The sequence below is a fragment of the Alosa pseudoharengus genome, unplaced genomic scaffold (assembly GCF_046254945.1).
Source record: "Alosa pseudoharengus isolate Yale_2024_CS ecotype anadromous, Long Island Sound unplaced genomic scaffold, YU_APseudo_1.1 YU_APseudo_1.1_scf_16, whole genome shotgun sequence".
Classification (NCBI taxonomy): Eukaryota; Metazoa; Chordata; class Actinopteri; order Clupeiformes; family Clupeidae; genus Alosa; species Alosa pseudoharengus.
Genome location: NW_027468630.1, coordinates 38,440,344 through 38,464,860, shown reverse-complemented (window position 1 = coordinate 38,464,860; position 24,517 = coordinate 38,440,344). Strand labels below are relative to the sequence as shown.

Genomic DNA, 24,517 nt, shown 5'->3' with positions numbered 1-24,517 from the left:
TGCGTTCTTTCTCTAGATCTCTCCATTTGAGGAACGTAATCAATTGCGGACATGCACAGACATCTACAGACACAGAGCGCATAGTAGGCCTAGGCTAGGCTACTTTCACTTTCTAGAGTGCGCATTCATTACGTAAAAGATGCCTCATACCAAAACAACGATCAAACATTATCAAATGTATCATGACGTGTTGTCACAAAGACTTACTCCAATTAGAAAATCGAAACCAAAATCATGTAGGCGTGTTCTCTCATTGACGACTATAATGAAAATGCGATTTCAGTTTGTAAAATGTACCCCCCCCAACTGAATTAATCCCCCTATGTGAAGCACTGAAGGGGGGAATTTGACAAATGAATTTTAAGCCCTGGATTAAATGTAGCTTCATGTGTTCCACTGAACATTATAATCAGTGGGTTCACAGAGTTAAAAGTAAAAATGTATTGAGACAAGGTAGCATCCCATCAGGATTATCTCAGCATAGTATACTAGCCTATAATATTAGGGCTGTCAAAATAACTGATTAATTTCGATTAATTAATTTGAGAAAAAATAACTGATTAAAAAAATTAGTGCAGATTAATCGATTCCGTATGACCTTTGACCCCGAGCCGTTCTAGTCAGTAAAAATTAGACTGTAAAATGAAGGAGAGAGAAGAAAACGTGCTGCCTGGATCATTGATTGGAACATTTACTTTTAAAAAACGGCCTGATGGTGTTGATAAAAATAAAGTGTTGAAAATAAACTCCTTTGCAATGTCTGCAGCAAGGAATTTGCATATCACCGGAGTTCATCAACTCTATAGTCGCACATCAATGCAAAGAAATAAGTGTTGACATTGAGGGGAGTGTTAATTTATTTTCATTGTGTCCCCTAGGTTATATCTGTGGCCTGAAATGCCTTGTATGTGAAAAAAAAAAACTTCCCGAAGCACTTTTGAATTTATTTCCTCAGCATATTAGGTCATATCATAGATTATTATGGCCATTATTTGAACAGTGAAAATAATAATAAAAGAGTTTTTGAACTTTAATGTCACTAATGCTGATTATTCAATGATTCATTTGAATTTAAATATTTAAAATACTTTCACAGCAAAAATTATATTTGCGATTAATTTAGATTAATTAATTACAGAGTATGTAATTAATTAGATTCATTTTTTTAATCGATTGACAGCCCTATATAATATACAAACCATGTATATTATATCTTATAAGTGTTCTTATTTAACTCATAAGAACACTTAATTAACTAAGTGCATGCTGATCAGATAGGCTATGCCTATAGACCCCTTTTGAAAGACCCAAAACTATAATTTTACACAGTGTGGCATAGTCAGATACCTTGAGTCTCACATTTTTAAAGTCTCAATGTGTCCATTAGTTTACACAGAAGACCTGAAGACCCGAAATCATATGGAGGGCTACTCATTTGAAACAAACATACCGTCACCCCTTTTTTGCAAGGGTAGTCCTCCTAAATAATAGGCCTATGAGATTTGTACTTTTAAATTATCAATATTGTGTAGGCCTATGCAACACTACCAACATTTTTGTTCAGTTTGTTCATTTCAAAGTTTGCATGGGGAATCTAATCTATTTTTTATTAACAAAAAAAAATGTATACCCACCCACCATTATGAATTCAGGGGTTGTTTAAGTTCTGATTTCAGTGGACAATTCAGTTTTAACATTTCAATAGTAATCCCCCACACCACCCTAACATATGAAAACTCCTTTTAAAGTTATTGCATACCTGAAATCTCTCCATGATCTGACAAAAAAGGTAATGCACAGTCCTGCTCAGTCATGCATGCCACAACATTTTCAGTGCTATTATACGGCAGTAGCCTACGGAGGAGAAAAGGCCTGTGAGCTAAAGCAATTGTTTTTCAGTTCTTGAACAATCATGCAAGAACCGTATTTGACGAACATGGAATGGCCACAGAACTTTTGCAAAGATATGCTTCCATTGGCTACACCAGACGAGCTAGTTTTCCCCCCTTTACTGTCTATGCGTGCGAGCAGCGTGTATGCGCTCCGCTTCTGTTGTTGTTTAAAGACTGAATGGGAAACGGATTTGGAGCCAAAGGCTAAAATTTAACGCAGCTACAATTTGTAAGATATCACCAATATCAATTTAATGTTACAGATGTATGGCTACATACATTCTTAAAATGGTTCTGGTCTAGACTTAAATATCGATTGAATAGCTCTTCACAATAGAGCGTGTTTTTAGAGCGTGATCTGCAGGCGACCTGTTGGCTATTTTTAGAAGGTGCGCTGGGGGCGCCTCATAGCCCCGCGGGCACCGTGTTGGAGACCACTGATTTAGACAGCTCACTGATGGTTTGACTGGGATGATGGTGGCCCTCTTAAAGCATGTGGGGACGACAGACTGTAGCAGTGAGAGGTTGAAGATGTCTGTGAATACTGCTGTCAGTTCAGAAGCACAGGCCTTAAGAACACACCCCGGGATGATGTCAGGTCCTGGAGCTTTATGTGCCATCTTGACTCGCATTATAATGTCAGTTAGTCTTGTCATTATTTCTCTGTTCCTTTGTCGCTTCCGTTTTTCTTTGATTATCATTTCCCTGTCTGCTCTCTTAGAAGCTTTTTCTAGAGGCCTGTTTCTGAAATTACTCCACCTGACCATGCTTATCATGAACAACTTTTGGTTTTTTCCCCATTGCTACAATACTAACATCTGAAACTTAACTGAAAAAAGCTATTCCCCCAAAGTTTTACAAATCATCCAATTCCTTTGGCATATTTACCGTATAGGATTTTTACACCTCTGCTTGATTTTGTAATTGAACAACCAATTAGAATATTTGAATCACCTAAGAATCGTCTAAGCATGCTATTGGTTTAGTTAGCTAGAAGGCTAGTGTTTTGACATTGTGATACCGCTATTAACAAGAGAAAAGCACTTGCTTTTACTAATACATAATTGTAAAAAAAAGAAAATCGTTAGGCTACTAGATTGATTTCCTGTAGATTGCTGTACACCCACCCAGCTCCGACTCTATTAAGCAGCTCTGACATCAGAGCATTATAAAAGGATGTGGCTAAAAAGTACTTTAAATGAGAAGTAATATGTAGGGCTATGTTTTAACAATGGGAATGACTCGAGCAAACTCTGTTGTGTCATTGATGGCACCAATCTACTTTGCCTTTTAGTATTACAGTTAACCTGACATAATCTAAAAATAAAATAAAAATGATTGTAACATGAATGTAAGCAGCACTCTACAAATTCAAAATCTTATGAAAGCATTTTGTTAGCTGTAAACATGACTCAAGTACAATTTTGAGTCAAATAACATCCATTTTATGAATTTTATTTCATTATTTTGTGCTTGATTGTTGTCACAGGCAGGCAGCACCTACTTTGGGAAAGCCTGTCTCAGAGGGTACGGTTGTACTTTTTTTTTTTTTTTTACTCCATTGGGCACCTCATCATATTTTCACTTGGAGTGGCATTCCCTCCCCCTCTGAACGCCAGTAGTAGTCAAGGTGAAAGATAACCATGGTCTGTAACAAGAGCTGTGTGGCATGTTGGGTTAGGTACAGCCTGATTTTTCATATATTAAAGGTGCTCTATGTAAGCGATGCCGCGCGTTTTTTAGGCTAAAACATTTTATGTCACTTACTGCAAACACCTAACCAACCGCTAGCTGTCTGTGTCCTGAATACACTGTAAAAAAACGCGATCTCTGTGGACAGCCCAGGCTCCAAAAACGGCAACAAAAACAACCTGGGCATCGCTCAGAGCACCTTTAAATAGTGGTTAGCTGGTCATCAATCATGACATGACCCCTGTGGCGAGGCAGTGAGATGCGGACTTGTGTCCTACCCATAATTTGGAAGCCGCCCTTTCAACAGCCTGAGAGAGAGAAATGAGAGGTGTGGATAGATCCCTACTTAGGTGAGAGCAAGGGAAGGCTTTTTAAGCAGCAGTGTTACCCAAGCAAGTTTAAATGCAGTTGGAAATGTACAAGAAGCCAGTGAAGCCATTGCTGCAAAATAAAGTATGATAAATACAATAAGGACATGCTGTAAGCATGTTCAAATGTTCAAAAGCATGTTCAATTATGTATACATACATCCATGGAATGTAGGGACTCATTGCTGGTCTCAATTTATTTTGGAAATGTTTAATACTGTAAGTGTTCATTTTATTTTTTTTATGACTGAATGTACACATAACTCCTTTAATGAGTATCAAATGCAACAATATTCCTTTTTTAACTTTTTATTTTATATATTGATATTTTCAATGTATTATCAGTATTCACATTATCATAGGTAAATGTTCATGTTTTTCCTAGTGCACCGTTTATGTATACATTTGTCTCACTTAATCATCTTACATGCTTACAAAAAAAACAATCAATCTTGCATATTTAGGGTGTGCGTCTGATTCATGGTTTGGTGCATGGACAAAACATGACTTTGAAATGTTTTATTGATAGAGTGGCAGAATCTTCGGAGGAAGTGAACAAATTACGCCCAGCCCGTCTAATTCAGGAAGACGGGGTGATCAGACCATACAACTTACATGAAGCCCAAGGTTATGACTTTTACCAGGTGAGATTGTTCAGGTGCCCAAAGTGGGCTTTCCATATAATTATGTCTACTATTCTCCCTACTATTATAAAAGCAGTGAACTATGACATTCCTGGACAATTTACAAGTTTGTGTTGAATTACAAACTAAAATTCCAGATCATACTTTGAATCTGAATACATAGAACTGTATTGATTCTTATCATGTAATGATTCTGTAATAGTTTTCCCTTCTGTTTCTATTTTTCATGCAGCCTGAGGAGGAATGAGTTGGTGGGTGGGAGTAAGGGGTTAGGGATTCTCACATTACACATCAAAATGTCACATTCTTCTGAAGAGGTTATTTGAGTTAGTTACTCTGTATTTAGGTAGAGTATGTGGCAGAGAGCAAGATTTTGTGTATTTTTTTCAGTAAAGAATATTTGTAATCATTTTCTCTGTTTAATGAGAATGCCTCAAAAATATTATCCTAGATTTGTGGATAAGTTTATGTTTATGTAGGACAATTATTCTGTTTGAATATTGTGAAATGTACACCATATCTTTTCTCCAGATCATTTAACGTTATGAGTGCATTTTGTTTGCTTTTGTCTTCTCCTTGGAATTTCAGCTTGCATTTGAGCATGCCCCAGTGTTGTTTCAGGTTTGATGAGGGAGCATCATATTCAGCTCAATCTTTCAAAAACTCATCAAAAACTGACCTCCTAGTATTCCCAGCCAATCCAGCTATCCCACAAAATATCCAACTTCAATTATCATTGACCCCCTAATAAAAGCTTTAAGAGACTATGGGCATGGTCATAATGATCAATGACCAACTTAATTTCTCCAAGCATGTAGCTTTCGTCTCAATGTCTTATCAGTTCACACTTTTTATATTATAGCATATAGCATATTTTACACAATATGTCACTGGACTGGACTATTGCAATGATATTTTATCTTTTGTCAAGGTCCTGGACACATTTAACTTCTGTGTTGGTGACCCTTAACTCCCACCTGTAACTGATGGAAGTGGATGAAATTTGAATCTTATACTCACCTAGCAAGCTTACTGAATTGACAACAGCATATTTCAATTTTAAGTTCGAACATTACTCAACTTTAAAAACAGCTCGGTCACATTTTAAAAGAAGCCAAGGACTTTTTTGAAAACACGGTCTACTCCAGTGTTTCCCAAACTTTTTTTCTGGCGACCCACTTTTTAAAAATGACAGACCATCGCGACCCATTTCACTTCAAATCTACCCTGCAACCACCAACATTGTTTTAGGTCACAGGTTCTCCAACTTTTCTATGCCTCCCCCAACCATACATTGCTATAGGATCTAAATAGATAGATCCTGCTTTGAACATGGTAGTGTTGCATTTTGAGCACCATCAGCGTGAAAAGTTGGAAATGACTACTGAAAAGATAAGTTTTAATGTGCAACCGAGTTTGGGGAAATTCTTGCATGTTGCGCATTCGTCAGCATAGTAAAGCTGTTTCTGTATTTCTAAAAAAACATGTTGGAGGCTACGTTGCGTTGCAGACAAATGGGTCCATAACACCGTGGACGTCATTTCCGATGTAAACAGCAAATAACTCAAGTCGTTATATTGTATTGTTGTATTATATTATATAGTCGTTATATCAGAACAAGAGGCTTTTGGGCAATAGCCGGAAGAATGCGCCTTTACTTTGGAGTTCGCGAGATAGGAAACGAGATAAATAGTGTTTAAAATGTCTATTTAAATTGTAGCCTAATATAATGCACTGTTGTGCATTTTAAATCAGAAATAAGAATGTGAGGAGGTTGCTATTAACTTTAAAGATTGCCTCTACAATCGAAACTATCTGCATGCAATTGAATATCCTTATCCGGTCTATGGATGTCTGCTTTAGTTGACAGCACGGTCACTAGATTTTAATCGGTAAAGTTGAGGAACTGTATCTGTTAATGTTCGTGCAAATAGGCGGATTCATGTCACTTGCAGTTTGCAACTGCGAGGTACAGGTCATGGCAGGCGCCCCACAGAGCGGTTTCATTTTGAGAGGTAGATATCCATGCTCTGGCTTCCCCTCTGCGATGCGTTCGTCCCCCAGTTTCATGAGCTTTTATGACAAAACCGCAACTGTGGTAGTTAACAAACTACATCCTAATAGAAAACTGTTAACTTTCCTGGTATCAAATGACATATGGTATCAGTTAGACCTATAACACAACATAAATTGTGCTGGGCTGGCGACCCAAATAAATTCTCCTGCGACCCACCCGTGGGTCGCGACCCAGACTTTGGTAAACACTGGTCTACTCCATAGAATTATAAAATAAAACGGATGCTGGCAGCTGCAAAAAAGACGTGTCACAAAATCATGTGAATAATAGACCTATCTATAACCAGAGAATGACTAAGTGAATTAAATAAATTCCTGCAGGAAGGCTAAGCAAATAAATTGTGAACATGTTGCACATGCACAGAATGGATCGGACAGGCAGCACGGATCAGGTACCCACAATGTCCATTCCACAGAGGACCCTGTTTCATTGAAAAAGAATCGTAAAGCTTCCCTGTAAACAGTAATCTGTTTTAACAGCTACAGATACTTGGCACGTCCATTTTTATATATAATAATAGTTTTTGGTCATTGTTGTTGTTATTTAGTGGTTGTTTTGTTATATTTTCAAATGTAATATTGCTATATATTTGTTAAATTGGTAACGCTTTAGAATAACATGTGCTTATTAGGTATTAACAGTGCATAATAAGCAGTTAACAATTAATTACTAACAGTTAGTTAACTGTTGTTATCCTTTAATAACATTAACTAACTGTTAACATGCAGCTTGTAAGTGTTAATAAGCAGCCTTTTAGGTTACTTACAAGCATATTTGTTAACAGTTGTAAGTGTTAACAAGCAGCTTGTTAATGCTTGTTAATGGTGTATAAGACAAAAAGGTGGATAACTAATACGCTTATAAGACCTTTCTTACCTATTTGTAGTACATTTTGCAGCCCCCCAATCTAAAGCGAGGACCATGTAGCCTATAGTTCCACAAGCCCAACCTTCTATCTCTCTATACTATATCTCTCTATCTAGCTTGGTTTAGCTGTGAGAAATGCACCTTTAAAATTGTTGCAGTGAGCAGGAATCGAACCCCGGTCTCCTGCTTCAAAGAGTGCATTGCTACTTACTGAGCTACACTACTTTTCTTGTACAGCTGATGAAATTGTTTATTTTGATTCTATATTCCGAAGTGCTATATCACACTAGCTATGCTTTTTACAAATATGTTTCTGATGGAAAAGTGGTGTTTAATTAATGCAGAAACAGACCACGAATGTTCGCCTCTGTTCAAGGCAAACTGAAACATGTTTCAAATCGATCACGAACGTTCGCCTATGTTTGCAACTTTAAACCAGAGCTTTGAACGCACCCACTTATCGTCTTTAAGCCTCGGTTGCTAGGTAACCAAACTATATACAAAGCTGGCATATCTTTAGACTGCTGACAAACTGACAAACTATTTTATGCGTTCACTGAACAAAGATTATGGAAATTAAACACCACTTTTCCATCAGAAACATATTTGTAAAAAGCATAGCTAGTATGATATAGAAGATCGGAATATTTTCCATCAACTAATTAGGAACAGGAGTGTAGCTCAACAAGTAGCGATGCACTCTTTGACACGGGAGACCGGGGTTCGATTCCTGCTCACTGCAACAATTTTGAAGGTGTATTTCTCACAGCTAAACCAAGCTCGATAGAGAGATAGAAGGTTGGGCTTGTGGAACTTTAGGCTACATGGTCCTCGCTTTAGATTGGGGGGCTGCAAAATGTACTACAAATAGGTAAGAAAGGTCTTATAAGCGTATTAGTTATCCACCTTTTTGTCTTATACACCATTAACAAGCATTAACAAGCTGCTTGTTAACACTTACAACTGTTAACAAATATGCTTGTAAGTAACTTAAAAGGCTGCTTATTATCACTTACAAGCTGCATGTTAACAGTTAGTTAATGTTATTAAAGGATAACAACAGTTAACTAACTGTTAGTAATGAATTGTTAACTGCTTATTATGCACTGTTAATACCTAATAAGCACATGTTATTCTAAAGCGTTACCGTTAAATTATGTATAATGTTGATTTCTAACTGTTTTCAATGAAATAATTTCATTCCACTTCAAAGTCGCTTTGGACAAATTGTCTGCCTGATACTTCAACTATCACATAAAAGTAACAATGTAATAACTGTCTTGATCTATCTGAGTGTGAGTTTGTGTAGTTAAAATATGTAATAAAGCACAGTTAATTCCATGCAGTGAGTTAATGTGAATGTGCATGTTGGTGTAAGTGAAATGTGCTTGCTTTAGAGGGCTACATGTATGGTTTTGTAATTCAGTAATTCAGTCAGGGTTGTTCCAGTTCCATATGTTATGTCTGTGAGTAACAGCAAGTTTATAGTCCAGGCAACAAGTGTCACCAACAAAAACGAATTGCTGGCAACATATTGTCACGGAGCTACAGGCTTTCATAGTCCATTGTCGAATTCAATGTCTGCTAGTTTCTATAACAACTTGGACATTAATGTTACCACAAAATGATAGTAAACAGACACACCCCGTGACCATGGCAACACACAATAGAACTCTAAACTCAGTAGAACTTTGTTAGTAAAGGTTAGGAAACATAAATCCATTACAAATGGATCACAAATCCGTCACATACGTTAGCGTTCACAAGCTAATGTTGATAAATGTGTAAAGTAAATGTGAGCTATGTTAAACTGATTTTGTTAACTTACTCTGTTAGCCTAACATTGACTAATAATATTGCAGATGTTCCAACACATACAACCCGGTAATAGTATTTTGAAAGGGTGTCAAATTTATTTATTTTTATGTGAATTCACTGGATGCAGTATGATATGATATTGGTAATCTTATGATCAATTGGTTTGTCGATAAATCATAATTGAAAGTTCAGCCTTAAAACCGCTTCACTGTGACTGTGTAACTGTGTTTTATGTAAGACTAATTATTTATCTTTTTTACAGAGGTCAGAGATTAAGCAGGTGGATGGGGAATTCTTCAGGGAACACTTTGATTTCCCTGGACACAGGAAAACTAAAATAGTCATAACTAACAGGTATGTCAATCCTGAAAGGCAGTAAGTATGCTTCTTTAAGTCTTTATGAATTCAATGTGTAATGACATTTTACATCTTTGATATGTCAAAAATAATGGTAATGCACATTTAAATATGAATTTCAACCTATATGTGCACTAATTTTGTGTGTGATAGGCGGGTAATGTGTGTGAAGGAGATAGAGTTTGTTGGTCACTTCAGCAAGGACTGGGAATGCCTTTATAAGCTCTTCTACAAACCACCCAGTGTAGAGGGATCAGACCTCAAGCTTTATTGTAAGGTAGGAAGTGTGCACAATGGTTGCCCAGTGGTGTATATTGTATACACCTGTGGGTAGTTTCACAATTAGGGTAATCGCTAGACATTGTACCTCAAAATACGATTATACTGGAATACTGTTGAATAACTATGTTGCTATTAACCCTTAGAACCCGATTGACGCAAAGTGTGTCAAAAAACACACCCTTTCTTCTCTGTCACATTGGTCCGGAACTGTTTATCACAGCGAGCGTGACAGGGCAGAAGTGGGGCTTTTCAACGAGACCACGCACTTGTCTGTACGGTCAAGTATGAAAATAAAAAAAAATCATGAAATTAAATCAAATTGCATCATATTTACAGCCTATACTTCTCTGCGTTCACCTGCGCACCCATCACTCTCGTTTGAATTACTCGCTAACCCGTGATCGCATAGATATGGCAAGCATATCAGATGAAAGAGGAGACACAGTGCTATTCATTAGTATCATGTATATCGATCCTTCTGGCTTATAAAAACAGACGAAGTGACAGCAAAATAATAACTTCATATAGCTGGACTTACCCCACGTTTTTGTCTGTTTTTGTGGCAAAGCATGTTTATAATCCAACGCTATCGTGTGTTTCTCTATGGCAGTGGTCCCCAAACTTTTTCTTCCGAGGGCCAGCTCACTATGCCTGGCTCCAAGAGAGGGCCAGAGACTCGGAGTAGTTCTATATCAGTAACCATAAATAGCTTAGTGCTGTGAACAACAGCATTCTTAGTTGAATATTCTATTACATTTAATCATAGGCTATTGCAATTTAATACCATTGTCAAAGTCAAAGTCAAAGTCTGCTTTATTGTCAATTTCTTCACATGTCAAGACATAGCTGTGTTGTTAGCTGTGTTTATATTGTCATCATGCCATATCAGTGTAAAATTAAATAATACTAATAAAAACAAATTTGCATTCCCAAAAGTATTAGCAGGGAGTACCAAAAGTATATTTTATTAAAAATGTGTGAACTCTGAATTCTGTGTCTTTGCATACACAGCTCAAGTTGTGAATATCCTAAAAATAATTTAAAGTTCTCAAACTATGAGAATTTTATGAAGTGCTGAAGTGGTCTGAAATGAACATTTGATCGAGTGAATAAAAAATTGAAATAATTATCCCAGAAAGTCCCAGAAATATGACTTGAATAGAAGTTAGTTAGTTATTAACAATTAATTGATACATTTTTAAATTACTTTGAGCACTGATGCAGTCAGCATAGGCCTCTTACATTGTTTGCAGGTAGGCCTACATTTCATTCCGTTTTCGATGGCAAACGCAAAACGGCGCCAAAACAACCACCGGTGGACAAAAAGAGTATTACATGTGTACTGTTAAGACTCGCCATAGAGAATGAATGGGGGAAATTGCGGAGGTTTTAGTTTGACGATGTTGTACTCCCGTGCGGGCCGGGTGATATATACTACGGACATGTTTTGGGGGGCCACCCAAAATGAGGTGGCGGGCCGTATCCGGCCCGCGGGCCATAGTTTGGGGACCACTGCTCTATGGCAAAGCATGTTCATAATCCGGTTTTGAGATCCTAGCAAATTCCTGCATGGCATCCAATTCAAGGCTTACATTGCATCCCAATTTGTTCAACAAAGAAACACCTTTTTTGCCTTTACTTTGTTTATGGCAATGCAGTCAAAAGTTGAGAATCATTATGAGTGCATACACACACAGGCTAACACGCAAACTCGGGTCAAGTCAGGTCAGATCAGTTCGTGTCACAGATATGGAGCACAGAAAGGTCATTTTTCATCACTAAATAAAAAATGGCATTTATTTCCGTAAATCACACACCACATATTTCTGTAAATTGCTCAACCCCAGAGTATCCCTCCAACATGGCAATTATATTGCCAGATTCAGGACAGTCTGCCCTACACACAAATGAAATGCATGTAGAGCTATGAGCTTGCAGTGGTGAGATACATAATCAAAATATAAGAATTTTTATAATGTGCTTTTTGTATTTTAATTCTTTAAAAATCTAAATAAAATCAATGCTAGTACTAATACATGAAATGATGGCAGATCTGGATAGCCTAGACTGTGCCGAAAAAAATATATATAATATGTGTGTGCGGCACTTACAATGACCAGAATAAATCCTTATGAATAAAGGTAGTGAAAATGCCCTAAAAACAGCTTAGGGTTCTAAGGGTTAATGGCTAGACTTGACAGTTGGCACAAAAATGACCATTTGTTGGCACAAAACCATCTTTCAGTCATTTCCATCCTCAAATTCACATTTAATTTTAAAACTACACCACTTCAACACATAATATTAACAAAATGTACTGTGGGCAAAAAACTGGACCACACTATGATATTTTGTAATATGTTGTAATATGTTACATATTTCAGTCAAACATAAGTTCAGAAATATAGCTGAGCTGAAATATAGCTGTTGAACTTGTTTAGGAATGACTTCAAACCAAGTAAGAGCCTACCAACAAAATTTCCACATAGAATTTGAACGTCATAATAAGTGATATTGTTGCCACTAAAATAGTGAGTGTGCAGACTCTATTCACTTCGTGAATGAGTTTCGTTTACCAGGCTAAGCAAAAAATGCATGTCCACTCCAACACACATTTTACATTGGAAGTAAAAATTGTCAATGATGACCAGTTGCCATGAAACATTTGAACCTTCAGCAGATCTAGATTAAACATACAAAATTTGTAAATAATGATATTTCAAGAGGGTTTAATTTTTAGGCCTTGTGAAACTTATCCTGATTGTGAAACTACCAATGTATTTGTAGAAATAATACAGGTGACATATACAGTATGTGTGTATTTGTGTATTTTTGAGTCTATGTTGATATATTGTTTTATGTAGGAGCAGAATAAATTGAGGATCTCTAAGAAAAATGGTGAGGAAGTGAGAGTTGTGGCAATGAAATATGCTGAGCTTGCAGAGGTAAGGCTATTACACAACACACAAAGTAAATAATTATCCAGGGCCTTGTGTAAAAAACGTAGTGTACAGACTAAAAATAATAGTTCAGCTGTATGAAATCAGGCCTGAACGGTGTATGAACAAACAACTAATTTAGCACAATATTAACACTTCTACACAGTGTAGCTACACATTAAGGGCTCTGTTTTAGCAATCTAAGACGCCTGGTCAGAGACGCAAAGTTCAAAAACATTTAAGGCGTGTCCAGTCCATATTTACTAATTAAACGGTGTGATTTTGTGATTAGACACCAGGGGCCTGTACTACGAAGGGAGCTTAACCTACCCAGATGTAACCCAGGGTTACTTTGTTAAACCAGGGTTGACAAAACCTGGTTATCTTAAGTGGTGTTAATCGGTACTACGACGCTGATTATGAAGTTGATTTGTTGAGCCGGGGTTAACCTGTGCGCGTTCACATAAAAGGGGCGGGTTGCAGCGCAAGTCACCACTTTCAATGATGATCACCTTATTTTACGGATGAGGAATGCACAATTATTATGACAAGTTGAGGAATCAAAACCCACTCTACGACAAAAATCAAATACGTCGGCAGTGAGCAAAGCAAGGCTGTTGGCAACGTATTACAGATCGGGTAGCCTAAATGCCAAAGTAAAGTTTTATTCCCACATGTTCTTCAAATATGTGTTACGGAGGATTAGTAGCTTACGGAATGTCTGAAATGAGTTGAAATAATTAAATAGCCTAATTTGAGTTCATAGAAAGGCCTACAGATGCAACCAAATTCAGAAGTGGGCATATAGATTACAGTAATAAGGATAATTGAATGTTTAAGTAGCCCCCATTGACTGATTTAGTGTAGGCCTATGCCTAATCCTGTGAACATTTCAGATGCAACACCATTGCCAAACGCACATGGCAGCAGGTGAAAATGAAACACAAAAACATTATTCAGAATAGGTTGATATAGTTATAGCTTGCATTAATATTTCTTAATTATGAAAACATGTAGGCCTAGCTTATAGCCTTCACTTGGCCTCTGTTTTACAGCTAACAAGAAACAGGTGTCTTCGAACACTACTGTAGGAGGAAAGGCACCAGAGTGTTTTACAGTAGCAGAGGAGTTGGCCATCGCAAATATTAGTGGAAGGCCGATTATGGAGGGGGTTGAGGGAGGCATTCGGTCGGATTCTGGTGCTGTGGAAATGTGTAGCCTTTATGTGCAGGGTACAGTAATATGACATTCAATTCAACAAGTTTGTTAAAATGGTGATTTTTATTTATTAGGCCTACTGTAGGCTATGTCCGATTTATTTTAGGCTATTCTTGATCAGATGTTCAGCATACTGTAGGCCTATGTCCGATTTATTTTAGGACATAGCCTACAGTATTCTTGCATCACCGATTGAATACATGAATGTCCACGTACGGGCATTGCTATGAGACGTCTTCCTGGATCATCTGACAAAGATAACGAATTCCCTCGGCTGACAATCTATATCTTCATAGAGAATATCGTCCGGGTAGGCTATATATATTTTCTGGCGGTCTCTAAAACCCCTCGCCCTGCGAAGAGAGTCCCTCACGATTTGCGCTCCAATGTCGTATGGATCATCCAGGTACGCCGACATGTCTCGGGAGAAATTGTTAGTGGAGGGGTGGTACTTATAAAGGGTGTGGTTAACGGAAACCTCGGGTTAACTAAGAACATAACCTGGTCGGAGCAGGTTTGAGATGCAGCGTAAATTGCCATGGCAGCATACCTCGGTTAAAACCTATCCACCTTTCGTAGTACGGGTTAATCGGGAAGTTACGCCACACGTGATCAAGTTACTATCGAAGTTACCCAGATAAGCCAGAAACCCCGCTTCGTAGTACAGGCCCCAGGTGCATTGTTCAGAAGTGTTGTTCTTATGTTTCTTAATCATTCATGGGTGTGTTTTGGGCGTGACATCCTTTAAACCAATAAGAATGACATCTGTCATTCCCTTTAAGAGCCAGCAGCACAACATGAAATGGCGGGTAGGTATTTGGACAGTTAGGAATAATGAATAATGGTCTGTTCATCCACCTGGGAATATCAGGGACCGCCCCTGTGATTACGTTGTTTTTCCCACTGCGAGTGTTCATGTGCTTTGCCGTGTGAAAAACATGGATGCAACAACAAAGGTTAAAGCATACAGTATGCTCACTAATCTTAAATAACAACTGTATTTACAGTCCTTCAACGCTTGTGAAAGAAGGATATGCAGCTTTCAAATGACAAAAACAGCAAATTCACAAGTTCACTAAAAATGTATAGACATGAAAGTCCACAAGGACTACAAATGTGACGACGAGCCCCCAACTGGGCAACTCAGTTAGCAAAATCTTCACCCAGTTTCCCACCTCTTATTCCCACATGCAGCCAGTGACATGAATGATGATATTTTTCCAAACTGTTTTTCCCATGCACATGACCAATTCCAAGCCCTGCGTTCCATTGTCAGTCCCATAGTTACTATTGCTACGTCGGATAAGTTTGGTCGGGAAAGTGTGAGAACACGTTTTCAACATTAGATTAGATTAGATTAGATTCAACTTTATTGCCATTGTGCAGAGTACAAGTACAGAGACAACGAAATGCAGTTTGTGTCTAACCAGAAGTGCAAAAAAGCAGAAAAAGTGAAATGTGATATACAAAGTAGGTGGTGCATAGACAGGACAAAAGTGTAGACAGTAGTATGTAGGCACAAATGTATTTCATTGGTTGTGATAACATTTTGTGGATGGTGGTGTAGAAGTTTGGACAGGTGAGCAACAGCGCCTCGTCTATCACGTCATCTGAGCATGCTTAGGTTGACTATGTTTGCAATAAAAAAAACTGTGGCTAGAAGGAGACAGATGGCTTCTAAGACCCCATATGGAAGATAGATAGATAGATAGATAGATAGATAGTTACTTTATTGATTCAAGATTCATATTATTTCAATGAGGTGTTACCACTGAAAACTTTGGCCAAAGTTGAGATGTGGGAAAACTCATGGTTTCACTTTCATCAAGGGAAAACAGCGTGTTGCATTGATGTTGTTCCCTCGTTCGTTTGAAATCTCTGATTGACCACCTGTTCGAGGGATTTGCAACAGCCTTTACCAGCTGTTTATAACTTGTAGATAGGCTAATATGTGTTGGTCTGTTTGTCTGTCTCATAATGGTCTGTGCAGTGGAATAACTTCATGACTGACCATAATGACACAGAAAGTGTTCATGTAATCACTATTTCAGTATGTATCCTTTTCACTGCATAAATTCATTTAGAAATTGATTTCTATTGCAACCACAATGATCCTGGGTTAGAAGCAAAATGAGTAAAAACGCCAAAATAGCCTAGTGCCTCTTTTACAATTTAGCAATCCAAAGTTTATCATGTTCCTTTCTTTGGGCAGATTCCTGAAATTGTGTTCCTAAACATCTCTCGCATGTGAAATAAGAGTTACCGTTGATTCAATATGGGAGGCAAGCCTACTTATTTGTATGTCAAGTGCTAACGTCTCTAGCCTACATTTCCTACCGCAATAATACCGTGAAAAATGTCATACACTTAGCACAGTTTGTGCTGATACGTTAAGAAATAGTTGAAACATTAAATAGCCTATAACATCTTGTTGTTTGGGGACAACATTTTAGAAGTAGGCAACATTTTGATTTATTAGGCCTACGAAACTAGAAGCGTTACTTCTCCCATTCCATAAGCTAACGTTATGCATACATGCATGCTACCCGGTTTTATTTACCTTCCTCCCAACTCAGGATCACTTCCTACTTGCAATCCCTGACCTAAACCAAATTCTGCCCTGGAAAAAGTGATAGTTTCGATGTTGCCATTATTTTCGTTGCCACTTTGACCATTCATGAGGTAAGATTCTCTTGCTTCGCGTGTGTGTGTTTGCCGCTGAATCAACTTCGTGGTGCTCAGCTGATGTGGGCGGTGCTCAATTATATCGACATGAAAACAACCAATCACAAAAAAAGCTTACTATTCTTTGAATTTCGATTTGCTATATTGCAGTAGGGCTCGTCAAAAGCATATTTTGCTTTGTAGAGGTATTTTGTCGTCATAACAACTGCAATGCCATGGTTCCTGGAGGAACGATAATTGAACGATCCGTCAACAAAGGGTTAAGTGGTGGTGTCACTCCAATGCCCACAGCCTCATTTTCACTGGGCCCGGGTTGCGGTTCTGAGTCAGCAGTCTCCCCGGGTTCTGAATCACCGCAAGAGTCCACTGCAAAAACTTCAGCTACAGCTGATGGGGAAGAACATGGTTTGGCGAGGTTAACCCAGACTTTACTCATTCGACTAACTTGAGACTTACGTTTTCGGGGTTCCTGGTTAAGCCTCTTTTAGGCTTCCCTCCACAGCATGGAAGTGTCTTGATTACTCCCACTTCAACATCAAATGAACCCTTAGTAGTCGTTAGCCTCACCATGGCGGTTGGGTACTCACGGGTGTCTCCATGGACACAAACGACGGGAACCGGTTCGCCTTGAGCAAGGTGCGATGCCTCCAACACGGCCACTTGAACAAGGGTCCAAGCACTTCCCGAATCAAACAAGGCTTCCACATCACACCTGTTGACTGTTACCAGGCAGGTCGGTCTGTTGTCTCCCCTCTTCCCAAGGAGGACAGCAAAGTGCACTTGAGACCCCGCTGTGGGCATTGGGTCATCGGACTTGTCACACTGCCAAGAGATATGGCCCAACTCGCCACAGCTGTCGAGATTCAGGGTTCAGGAATTTACTTTGCTGTACAGGTGGATTAAACCCTCTTCTCTGTGAGCTAGATGGAGGGCTATCAGGTTTGGTCTCTTTTTGGGCCTAATTGGAACGGAAGCTGAGGGTTCTTTACAGGGGAGTCAGAGCATATCGGAGGCTGCCTGATACTGCTCTATTGCTTCTTCTAACTGCAAGGCTGTTGTTAGTTTCTGGTGACTGATTACCTTTTTTCTTCATAGGGCAGAGCTCTCAGGTAACGGTCCAAAACATGGGTTTCCACAATGGCTACTGAGCTGTTCTTCTCAGGTTCTAGCCACCTCTTGGTTACTCAAATCAATTCATGCATTTATGCACGAGGCGTTGCCCTTTGGAAAATCCAATTATGGAAATGCTTTCCAAACTAAACTTGGCAAGGCCATGGCGGCTTAGAATCTCCTCCTTTAGTTTGTCATAGTCTTGGCCAATGCCAGTCTCTACATCTTGAAATGTCTTAAGAGCCTCACCTGAGAGAAAAGGAGCAAAGAGTCCTACCCACTGTGCCTTCGGTCACCCCTCTCGAGTAGCAGTTGCCTCGAATGCATGAAGGTAAGCTTCCACATCATCAGTCACTTCCAACTTCGAGAATGAAATCCCCTGCCTTGAGTTTCAGCTTGGTCTGTCGAAGCTCCAGCTCCTTGAGTTGATTTGCCATAACTTGCAGTTGTAGCAAGTTGTAGTTCGGGGGGTGGACATGTTGTTATAGGCACTCCTGTAGAGCAATGTTTCTCAAAGTGTGGTCCGGGGACCACTGGTGGTCCGCAAGCTATCCCAAGTGGTCCGCAAGCACACGTGGTAAAATATAATATAGATGAGTTGTTTGCAATATTGAACCAACTTGTATGTAAATCCAAACAGTTCTGCAACACTGTCTATGTAAGATATGCCAGTTTAAATCATATGAATCCTCTGACACAATAAGCGAAGTGCAAAGACAATAAGCAAGGTGGTTCAGTGAGTAGGCCAATTGTGTAGGCTAATATAAGCTACTGTTGAAGTAGGTCTAATCTTTTTTTTTTTTTTTTGCTAGATGGTCCGTGCGATTATTTTTTATTGGTTAAGTTAAGTGGTCCTTCATCTGAAAAAGTTTGAGAAACATTGCTGTAGAGCAGGGGTTCCCAAAGTGGGGGTCTGAAAAATTCTGACTGGATAAGATCACCATTCACTGTAACCACCGCAAGTCATCTGTCAGCCGGCATGGAGGACGCACTGGTTGAGCTGTCATGTGACCGCACTTTAAAGACAGATTTTAATTCCAAGACGCTTGCTGAGTTCTGGATTTCAGTCGAGAGGGAATATCCACAGCTATCCAAGGCCGTGATGGACGTACTGACGCCGTTCTTTGCACTGACATATATTAAAAACAAATACAGATTGCGTCTAAATGTGGAGGATGATCTCCGTGTGGCCATCTCCACAATTAAACCAAGAATGGACTTGCTGTGTTCCGCGCATAGCGCGCATCCATCTCATTAGATGAGATTAACGCTGAAATGTAGTTGCCAAAATGTAAATTTGCGCAGCAACAATGTACATATGTTTACAACAGTTTGTGGATATTACTCTGACTGAGATATTCTTCTGTTAAAGCAACACCAAAGAATTTTTTGTACATTAAAATACTGTTTCCAAAATCATCAACTCGTAACAGGGTGAACGGGACTTCTGCATTCTCTTCGCGACCCTCTATCGCAGGGGTCGGCAAATAGTGGCCCGCGGGCCAATTTTGGCCCGCCATTGATTCTATCTGGCCCGCGAGATGACGTTAATTTGCTGTTGAATGAATTTTTTTTTTAACCCCATGTTTTTAAAAAGAAAAAAAGGCCTACAGCAATCCCATCAATTTCAAAACATTTATTGAGGTATAGATGATAGTCCTACTAAAGTGACAAAACAGGTGGAACATCCTTGCAGTTATCCATGACGCACAGGTCGGAACGGTATTGGCACGCGAGTGCGCGTAATCTTGTGCAAAAAAAAAACAACAGTGTCCTGTCTCCCTCTTCCAGTGGGCAAGGTCAAAAATAGCCTATGTTTCGTTAAATTAATAGGCTTGGCATTAAGAAATGCAGGCAGGCTCAACACATACCTCTGCTTCCATTCTTCTTTGTAGGTCCTGCATTCTGAATCAATTTTTCTTTTCAAGGCTTTTGACAACGACATTTTGCATCGATAACTAGCATATAGCAATGTTCAGCTAATCATTTACACGTCATCCAAAAGAATAATATTTGTAGCCTACACATTAGTTACGGCAAGTTGCTAGGCAAGTCGCCTGTTTCATGAGAGACGACAGGAGATGCAGCAGGCGGCATAAAAACAGCGCACATAAGCAAATAAACGTTTTTAATGGAATTAAATTAAATGCATTTTAAAAGTTAGATGATGTTTATTTTAATATAATATAATAATTAATAATTTAAATAGTAGGCCTATAACCCCACCCCCCCCCCATTACAAAAGCTATGGCCCGCGATGCCATTGTCTGAAAAAAAATTGGCCCGGGTCCAAACGTAATTGCCGACCCCTGCTCTATCGGCTATAACCGCACTATGCAAGTTTGCCAGATCGGGTAGCGGATCTGTAGTTCGATGGAATGAGACATAAGAAACTACAAATTTGACTTGCTTCTGATGTCGCAATACATTATACTTTCATAAAATCATGCAACGTACTCTACCTTGTCTGTAGACATCGTTATTTCCAAAGCCAGTGCTGGATAAACAAGCGTGCGTGCGACAGGAAAAGTGCTTTGGTGTTGCTTTAAAATGGAAATTAAAGTAAAGTTTGCACATGACAGCAATAATGTGCACTCATGGATATTATTTTTTGACTAAGGTATTCTGCTTTTATCATATAGTAAAGTTCTATATGTAAAATCATAACAGGCTGCTCTGTTCTTTTGTGTTGTCGTTAAGCCCGTGTTTGGATAAGCCTAGTGCGTATGGCCGGTGCGCACATTTTATTTTATTTTTTGAGTCACATCCAGGGATAGTGGGGGTCGCCAGTCTCTGGCACGGTTATTTTGGGGGTCGCGGGTTGAAAAGTTTGGGAACCCCTGCTGTAGAGGAACATAACGCCCCTCTACCACACGTCCCCTTGATGATGCCACAGCTTGCGTGTGTGCGTGTATGCCTGTGCGTGTGTGTGTGCGCGCGTGCATGCCTGTGTGTGTGAGTGTGCGTGCATTAGGGTTGGCCGATGTCCCCTTAATTGCTATTTGACGATGTGTACAGTAAAACATTGCGATGGACTGATGAAAGTGGACAGCTAAGAGACATACTGACCAGGCTACCGAAGTTGTGTGGAAGATCTGCTCCAGTGAAATCCTTGTAAAAGATGGATAGAGAGCCAATCTGAACACTTGCTTGTGCACCAACAAACAAGCAGAATATTCCACATTGCCAGCCTTCACTGGGCATAGCAAAAAAAACGTTTTACTATTGCGGTCTTGCATCTAAAATCTTCAGTAGTCTGTACCAACCTCATACGCTACGCATCCCACGTTATTAAGCTACCGGCCATGCTGACTATGAGGGCAGCGGAAAGTGGAAGTAGGGGGCTGCAATCGCACAGTCCAGGTTATAGGAGCAGGGCGAAGTAAACAACTTTTACAAATAACGAATCCCGATTACCACTCTGGTGCTCTCTGGGGCTTTTGGCAAATGCATGAAATACAAGCCTTACAGTGAAAGATGGATATCTTCTGATCCTATAACTATGGAGCAGCCGTGGCCCACTGGTTAGCACTCTGGACTTGTAACCGGAGCGTTGCCGGTTCGAGCCCCGACCAGTGGGCCGCGGCTGAAGTGCCCTTGAGCAAGGCACCCAACCCCTCACTGCTCCCCGAGCGCCGCCATTGTAGCAGGCAGCTCACTGCGCCGGGATTAGTGTGTGCTTCACCTCACTGTGTGTTCACTGTGTGCTGTTTGTGTTTCACTAATTCACCGATTGGGTTAAATGCAGAGACCAAATTTCCCTCACAGGATCAAAAAAAGTATATATACATATACTATAACGAAAGAAATGGTTTATTTGGTTTATTTAACACTGTGGAAAAGGACGCATTTGGCGTTTCAGTGTTGTAGCCTCGCAAAAATATAAGAGCTAGAATTTCCTCGTCATAACAGTAATAATTCATTAGGACTATTTTCTGCTAAACATTACATATTTTATGTTCAATGAAGGCTACAGTGTGAGACATGTAAAAAAAGACAATTATACATTCACATGTCACAATCAGGAATTATTTGAACAAGACGGTAGTTTCACATAGACTAATAAGTCTTTGATTTGTTGCACTCTCTGGCTAGCAGCCTTTAAAGTACCCAACATATGCATCAGTTCTACGCTCAATTTCATTCCCAGGGAAAGATTTTTTATGTTTTAACCTATGTTAAAGCAGCATTAAGATTGCTTCCCATCGTGATGGTTGACAGACAGACTCTGTAGTCACAACTTTGATTGTGTAGTATGTGATTCCTACAGTGTAAAAAAAAATTTACTAACATATTAGAAACGTAAACATATTTAAATAGGTTAAGAAAGCCACCTAGGTCACCTCTATGGTTAGATTGATTTGTTTAGATCCATTGAAATTGCTGCCTTGACAATGCTACGTCATGGCTTTGGTACTCTATTAGTGTATCACTGTTATCTCTTTAATTTGTCATTGTGGTCATTTTATACAATGAGTCAAAATGAATCATTGTAATTATGTCATATATCATATCTCATAAAGCCCCCTTCCCTGTGATATTGGTTTGTTCCAAAAGTTTCAGGACATTATATCTGTTATGTGTGTATATATATATATATATATATATATATATATATATATGTCAATATATCTATATCTAAATAACAGCACGGAAAAAAAAAGAAGAAAAAACATTAAAAGTTATGTCAGGAATTGATGCAGGTAGCCATCATCTTTAGTAATGTAAAGTAACCATGACAATTCTACACTTGCTATTATTGGCTAAATTGTATTATTTTTGATTGAAGCTAACAAGATTTGGGTATTTTCAAGTGGCAGCAATGTAGAAACTAATGTTGAATTGAGTGATTTAGGGTCATAGCAGCATATATATAGCAATAACTGCCATATAAATCTATAAATAAATGTGGAGTCGGCTATTTACCCTTGAAAGTAAAGAGAGATTACTTAGCTACTATAGCTGATTTAGTATTCAGCAGTATAATTAGCATTTATTGCCCCCCTCTGTGGCCACCCACAACACCCCCTGAGTATCACCAACTGACAAAAGTCATTACAAATGTACAGCAGACATGAAGGTGTGGATGCTACATTAATTTCATTTTTGAAATATCCAGATGATGTGCATATGCAACATTTGCACATCAGGCCCCAGGACACTGTTACTAGTTCTCATTGTACTCTTATCTCTCATGATTTGAGATGCACCATCTCTCCTTTCTTTTCTCAGAAATTGCGAGATGCCATAGTGAGTGCTCAGATGTCTCAGTACCAACAGCAGATGACACGCCAGCAGTCTCACCGCCTTCGCAAGCTTTGATCAATTGCCTTAAATTTTACTGATGTTCGCAATCTTTAGTCCTTCACAGTTTGCTTGATTTTTGCTGTATGCTCTTCACCCACTCCTACTATCGCATACAACCTACAGGCAGAAAATTATTTGAAATGTAACCTCTCAAAATTAAAAAGTTTCTTTCTGTGCACATGATTTTTCTGTAAAACAGCCATTGGCAGATTTCTTTGTTACTGGCTATTTCATGTTTAACATTAATACAATGTTTCATTCCAAAATATTAATTTGTGTGTTGCAACTGTCATCTATCATGCAAAAGTTCATTGAAATGTCTTAATTCTGTCTGTTTATTCATGTAATCCCAAATCATACTAGTTTCTGCCAGGTCTGTCTGGTGATCTTTAGATTTACTATCTGTGATATGTGTGTCTCACTGGAGTAATTAAATATTTTCAAAATGAATTAAATGAATGGGGAAAATCCTCTGGGATATGGTATTTCAATACTTCAAAAATGATAATAGTACTTATACAGCATACAGGACACGTGTGTGTGTGTGTGTTTGGTGGGGGGCGGGGGGGTGTCTATATTTTCATCAATCCACACGAATATTTCTTGATGTCAAGCCAAAAACCTGCTTTTGTTTGTTTTTTTAATTTTGTTGATTTAAAATAAAAGCATGAAATATCACATCTACAGAAGTATTCACTCTTGCACTGGTACATCTTACTTACTTACATCTTACTATCATGGTAATAGGGTATTATAGTCTACTGAATGTTGAAGGGAAGGTTTTACCTTGAAAGGAATAAACTAATTGATACCACGGTGCAAAAAGCTGGAATCCCTGGCTTCTCCGGGTGCTTAGAGCATACCAGCATGATTTGGCACCAAATTCAGTTAGCAAAGCGTGAGAAGAGAGACCTGTACATTGTGTTCTTGGATTTGGCTAATGCTTTTGGATCTTTACCACATAGTCTGTTGTGGGAGGCCTTTGATTATTTCAGAATCCCAGGTAGCATTAAAAGCCTAGTAAAAGCATACTTTCTGGATATTCAACTATGTTTTACTACAGCTGAGTACACCTAACCTGATTCTCGCCAGATGAATTTCGTTCCGGATGGATGTGAGTGGAGGTCAGGTTAGAGTACACCACAGGGTGGCAAGAACTCGAAACAGGAATCATGGCGGGTTGTACCATCTCCCCACTTCCTTTTACAATGGCAATGCAGGTCATTATTAGGGCCTCAAAATGGGTAGTGGGTGGGGAGAA

At 39.0% G+C, this 24,517-nt stretch overlaps 1 protein-coding gene across 2 annotated transcripts in view; it reads left to right on the top strand.

The window, feature by feature from the left end:
- The window catches only part of vps13c (vacuolar protein sorting 13 homolog C), a 511,929-nt gene extending 487,993 nt beyond the window's left edge, over nucleotides 1-23,936 (top strand). For both annotated transcript variants that reach the window (XM_076287956.1, XM_076287955.1), the window contains 5 exons: nucleotides 4,482-4,596; nucleotides 9,621-9,712; nucleotides 9,869-9,992; nucleotides 12,862-12,942; nucleotides 23,182-23,936. In XM_076287956.1, the coding sequence (XP_076144071.1) occupies nucleotides 4,482-4,596; nucleotides 9,621-9,712; nucleotides 9,869-9,992; nucleotides 12,862-12,942; nucleotides 23,182-23,271 (502 nt within the window). In that variant the 3' untranslated portion in view covers nucleotides 23,272-23,936. The remainder of the gene's footprint in view (nucleotides 1-4,481; nucleotides 4,597-9,620; nucleotides 9,713-9,868; nucleotides 9,993-12,861; nucleotides 12,943-23,181) is intronic.
- Nucleotides 23,937-24,517: the final 581 nt, after the last annotated feature.